This window comes from Chelonus insularis, unplaced genomic scaffold, assembly GCF_013357705.1.
Source record: "Chelonus insularis isolate UGA/USDA-ARS -01 unplaced genomic scaffold, ASM1335770v1 scaffold_303_pilon, whole genome shotgun sequence".
NCBI lineage: Eukaryota > Metazoa > Arthropoda > Insecta > Hymenoptera > Braconidae > Chelonus > Chelonus insularis.
The window spans coordinates 59,264-64,801 of NW_023276792.1; the positions used below are offsets into that span (position 1 = coordinate 59,264).

General features: G+C 35.6%; 1 protein-coding gene across 1 annotated transcript; it reads right to left on the reverse strand.

The window, feature by feature from the left end:
- Positions 1-1,232: 1,232 nt before the first annotated feature.
- On the reverse strand, positions 1,233-4,756 carry LOC118073546 (alpha-2C adrenergic receptor-like). The gene has a single exon (XM_035094114.1). The coding sequence runs from the start codon at positions 2,289-2,291 to the stop codon at positions 1,233-1,235; it is 1,059 nt and encodes a 352-aa protein (XP_034950005.1). The 5' UTR covers positions 2,292-4,756.
- Between the last annotated feature and the right edge of the window lie 782 nt (positions 4,757-5,538).

Genomic DNA, 5,538 nt, shown 5'->3' on the forward strand with positions numbered 1-5,538 from the left:
TCGAAATTTAGAATTTATTTCACTAACCATTTTTTCGTTGCGTCAAACGATTATGTTGAAAAAATTTCGATCAAAGAGTTTTCAATAGTTTATTGAAAAATCAAATTGTAAAAAAAAATTTATACTCTTGAGAGAATTTTTATCTCTGCAAGCTCTAGCAATTTATAGTTACAAGAAATTTAACATTATTATTTTTTAATAAGTTATTCATTTAATATATTTGTTATTTACTCTGACTAAAATGATTAATTAATAATTCTCAGACCATTTTACTATCATAGGTATAGCAAAACGTTAATAATTGCAAGCCATTTATTAGCTACCAACAGAAATTTCGAGTGAGTAAACATTATGAATTAGGTCAATTTACAGATAAAGGTTCGATTAGAATATAAGAATATTATTCGATATAAATTTTAGTTCCGCAAAAAAGTACATTGAAAACTAGAATATCGTCCCTACACAAAAAAATTAGACAGCTTTTATTAAGAAATTTTGTTCAATTATCTTTTTCAAGTTATATCACTAAAATAAATTTATTTTTGTTTAGTTCTATAAAACAATATGAAATTAATTGTAAAAATCATATTAATCATTTGTTTTAAAGCAAAATATTGTATTTTAAATATTGACGACGTGTATGTGGCTATAATGAAGCATGTGTTACATGTTGATCTATGAGAGACTATCCAAGACAAGTAATTACTTAAAATCTGATATTAGACAACCAGTGTAACATCTACATGTTGTCGAGATATTCTTTTTAATTTTCAGATGATGATAGAATTATTCATAATGTTGTAGGAAACTAATGGAGCTGAAATACATTCTCATTGTTAGGCAAAAAAATTGTCATTAAGGAGAAAAATTTTAACTTTAAAAAAATTACTGAAAGATAAGTTTTAATTCAAATAAACTCTACATATTTTATGAAAAATATAGATACTTTTGTTGGCTCAAAATTATTCAATTTTAAAAAAGTACAAAAAAAGAATATTCTCAGTTATTCGTGTTCATTATTCGCAGGGAATATCTGTAAATACTCTTAAAAACTTGAAAGTATTTATAAATATATTTTAATGATCATTTTCTGCAAATACAAAGATTCATTTGAGATGATGATTAGAGTAAATGCATTTGAAAGTTTCACCGTGTACAAGTTCGTTAATTAAAAATAATTAGTAGAGTTTTCTGTTTAGTCATGCATAATTACACCTTTAATTTAGTATGGATCAGATTAAAGTGTAAACCATAAAATGACTTACCCTGCACTTGGGATATTCCTCTTCGGGAGTTGGCCTTTTCCAACCCAGCAAAGGTGGAATGCATACGAGGGCTGCCATCACCCACACAAGAGCTATCATAAGAACAGCACGAGCGGGTGTTCTCTTCTTTAGATATTCCACTGCCTGTGTAATGCTCCAGTACCTGTCAAGGCTTATCAGACACAAGTTCATTATACTCGCGGTACATAGAAGCACGTCCATTGCTGAATATATATCGCACCACCAGTAACCAAATATCCAATAACCCATGATTTCATTAGCAAGGGAGAAGGGCATGATAACAAGGCCAAGGAAAAAATCTGCCACTGCTAGACTAGCGATGAACCAATTCTGAATATTTTTCAATGCTTTTTCAGTAACAATAGCAATTATGACCAACATATTTCCGACGACGACGACAATCATTAAAATGGTCGCTGCTATCGAAGCTAAGATAATCTGAAGAAGACTGTAACCTGATGGATATAAGCTATCACCTAAGACAATGTAAGTTTCATTAGAGCACGTTGCATTGTATAAGCTTTCGTTAAATTGGCTAACATTAAGATCCTCCATTGTTCCCAGATCTTCGTCGAAGCTAAAAAGAAGACTAGAATCTTCAACGAGTTCACTACCAATATCAGATTCAAAAGTCCTTTCTTCAACAGTCTCGTCTCCAGACGCGTATCCTTCGTCTTCTTCTTCCTCACCGTCTCCTTGGCTTTCCTTTGCCACCACCCAGTCTGTCACGTTATGCTTGTTGATTAGTGCTTGCTCGTTGTGAGAATTGAGGGCTATCGAACAAGCACCACAAGTCTTTTGATGGGCTTTGTCATCTAAATGAGTCGTGATTGATGAAGGTGATGGTGTAGATTCGTATGACGACGTAATGATTGTATTTCCGCTGATACTGCTGCTTGATTGGGACCAGTCAACCGAGGTGCTCATATTTTCTTCGAAGATGCTCGTCGACGCCAGACTACTGGCGCTGATGACGTTCATGACCGCGCCTTCGTAGCTTGGCATGACTTGCACCTTCGATCCAAGCTCTTGCTATCGCATCCACGGCACTTGTGTCGTTATAGAGACCTCGAGATCTCGACTCTCTGGCGTCAATTGCCCCTCTTGCTTTGCCACACACGAGGCGGATGATAGCAACACCACCATCAGCACGTATACCAGCGACGACAAAGGCCCAATTTGATGATGGCTCGTGGTGACGACCCTGTCTACCTTTTTGTGACCACTTGGATACCTCTCGTCGCATCTCAGGGAGGCCAGGGCCAACATGCCCGATTCAAGATGGCGACATCGCCTACGTTTCGGTATTCCACTTTGTGTCGGCTCGCTTTGATTAAAACAAGCCCGTCTTCTTCTAACAAACACACTAATTGTTTCTAAACTACTTGGCAAAATATTCAATCTTGAAAAAATAATTTTTAGAATCACGAATGTCTTTCCACGTTGTCAGACAGTTCTTGATTTTTTAAATATTTTTATCTTGATTTATTGCTCCAGTTGTGCGTTATAAAACGGCCCAAATAATAAGGGGAGAGTTGGGAAATAAATATCGTAAGGTAGTGATAATATAGAAAGAAAACAATACCTTTCAGTGACAATTATATTGTACACAATTATTTATTTTATCTTATATTTATAATATTAATATTTTCTCTTATTCATATTTATTTATATATTTCAGCTAATTTTATGTTAATGTTATTATCGAGCAAATAAAACAGAACAATATTGAATATAAAATAATAAACTATGGTATGTGACGCGAGAGTGCGAGTAAATTGGTCCCCTTGCTCCCGTTTTTTCGTATATTAAAGTCCACTTTTATGGACTTGACGCGTTTAAGACGCGTGGAGGAAGGAGGAGAAGAAAAGGCGAGGAAAAATTGTCTTTAGGTTATTTTCTGATTGCCAACGTTAAAATAATGACGTGTTTTTTGACCCGTGAGGTCGACGAAGAGAAAAAGTAGAGAAGGAAGGAAGAATTGAAGACTCGACAACGAAAGGTACTTTTATTCGTCAGCTACGTAATGTAATTTAACGTTACTCGTACTTATTTCCCGTGACATTTCTCTTTCGTTATAATACGATATCCTCAATTCAATATTCGATCCATCCACTTCTATTCTTCGTTCCTCTTGTATTTTATTATCTTTACTCTATGTTCTTTATTACAATTATTATAATCAATCTCACCTATTTCCCTCTCCCTTTCTCTCTTAGTCTGATTCTGTCTTATAGCAATTGAGTGCCGTGCTAATTACGCCGATGATGATAATTAATTATCACTCAGGCTTTAAGAAGGCTATGTCACCCGTACTGCTCCGACCTGTTTTATTTATTCTATTAATTCTACAACAATATAACAATGAGGATAAAATTTTATGACGATTTTTTTTATTGTATTAATTGTTAGAATAATTTTTTTTTTTATTAATACTTTTAGTGAATTTATTTAATGTGTTATTTATTTTAATCTTGTTTCTCCACAAAGGAGTTTACTCCTAAGCCTGCTCTCGTTTATTTCTACTTACTACGTACTAAAAATTCTAGGATAGAGATTTATTTATATAATACAATATTATCTATGCTTTAAGCTAGATTTTAAAAAAGGAACTGTCCTTATAGAAAATAATAAGGATATGGAAAAGAGGAATTATAAGGGAGAGCCTTGAATGTCTTCGCACTTTTTTTTACAAGTGTATAGACGTATATATATTCTTTATTTCCATTCACTGTATGCTCAAACTTAGTCGTCAAATTATCAAATTATCTTGGTTTTTTTTTTCTTCTTTAACTCTTCCTACCTTACGTTGAAAAGAGATTGACGACTTGTACGTGTCGCTTTTTGATATTCTCATTGACGTTGGCATTCGTTTTGCCGCATCCTTGCTGCCATGGAACAACCGAAGACGATGAGATGGTGTGTGAAGATAAAATGTGAATCAAGTACGTTTACACTTCATCGAGCACGTTAAGACAAATTCAACGGAATTTTGTTTCAACTTTTGGCTTTTGAGTTTAGTAAAAAATAGCTGAAAGGTGACGACTTCAGCAATAAATGTGATTTTTTGATTTATCTGAGGAAATTCTTCGTCTTGTTGTTGTTTTCGTCGTCGTCGTCGTCGCCGTGGACGACGAGAGAGTAACAGCAGCTGATTTGCACGCGACCTTTTGTGCTACCTCTTGGAACGTGAAGACTCTCGTCTCTTTCGACTCTCTTCAGCCTCGAGCATCGCACGACGACGACGAGAGAACGGCACGCCGCACGTACTGTCCTCTGTTGCTTTTTCACTAACAATTTGTTAGCTTTTTTTGGTATATATTAACTTTACTCCTCTACCTTTTGTGTTTTGGTCGTCTGTTTCCTTGACAGAGAATCGTCACTGGCACGATTTTTTTTTTACAATATCGTTGAAAGTAAGTTTATCCACTGGCTTTCAACCCCCCCCACCCGATGGTTTTCCCTTTTGTTACCCGTATTTCTCGCGTGTTACGAGTGCACTCAACTCGCATCTGCCCCACTTTAAGTCACGGTAAAGCACTTCGCACACAGGTGGAATGCGTCGTCACTTGCACCGATTACTTTGGAAGACGAGATCTTGAGAATGCATTTAAAAGTCAATAATCCGACAGGTGATTGCAGAATATTGAAAAGCTGATAGAAAAAGATGGCAGAAGGAGAGAAAGATGAAATGTAGAAAAAGGAAGAAGAAACAGACCCACTAACACATTTCGATTTTTTTTTTAAAAACACTAATTAAATTGTTTATTTTGTTCTTAAGAGTCGCAAGTTCTGAAAGAAAAAAAACCGCAGAGATTCTGTTGAATATAAGAACTTTTGAGTAAAACTTTAAACAATGCACCAAGTCAAATTTAAGAAAACAAACTTAAAGGAAAACTTAAAAACAGCCTGCGAGTGGTTAAGTGATGCTTTCGTCTTTCAGTCACACAATAAAATATCAACTGACTCGTAGAGAGTAAGGGTGGGAAGCTGTGGCTCGCTGGAGGCTGACTGGAAGCAGCAATGTTCGTAGCTTGGTAGTCGTGCCGGTGACGGTAGGAGTGTTTGGGCGCCGTCTGACGATAATGTTGGAGCGCAAGCGTCGCGCATGGCGCGCTCCGTTGAGTGAAGAATAAAGAGGGATGAAAAGTGCGTATATCGTGACGAGTAGTCGACTTTTGACCATCGACCAAGTGGTTTCCATATGAAAGAAATGTAAAAAAGAAAAGGAAAATAGGTTGAAAGATATGAG

Bases quoted from the DNA above. Each gene is read 5' to 3' on its own strand.
- LOC118073546 (XM_035094114.1), bottom strand. From the start codon at position 2,291: ATGCCAAGCTACGAAGGCGCGGTCATGAACGTCATCAGCGCCAGTAGT.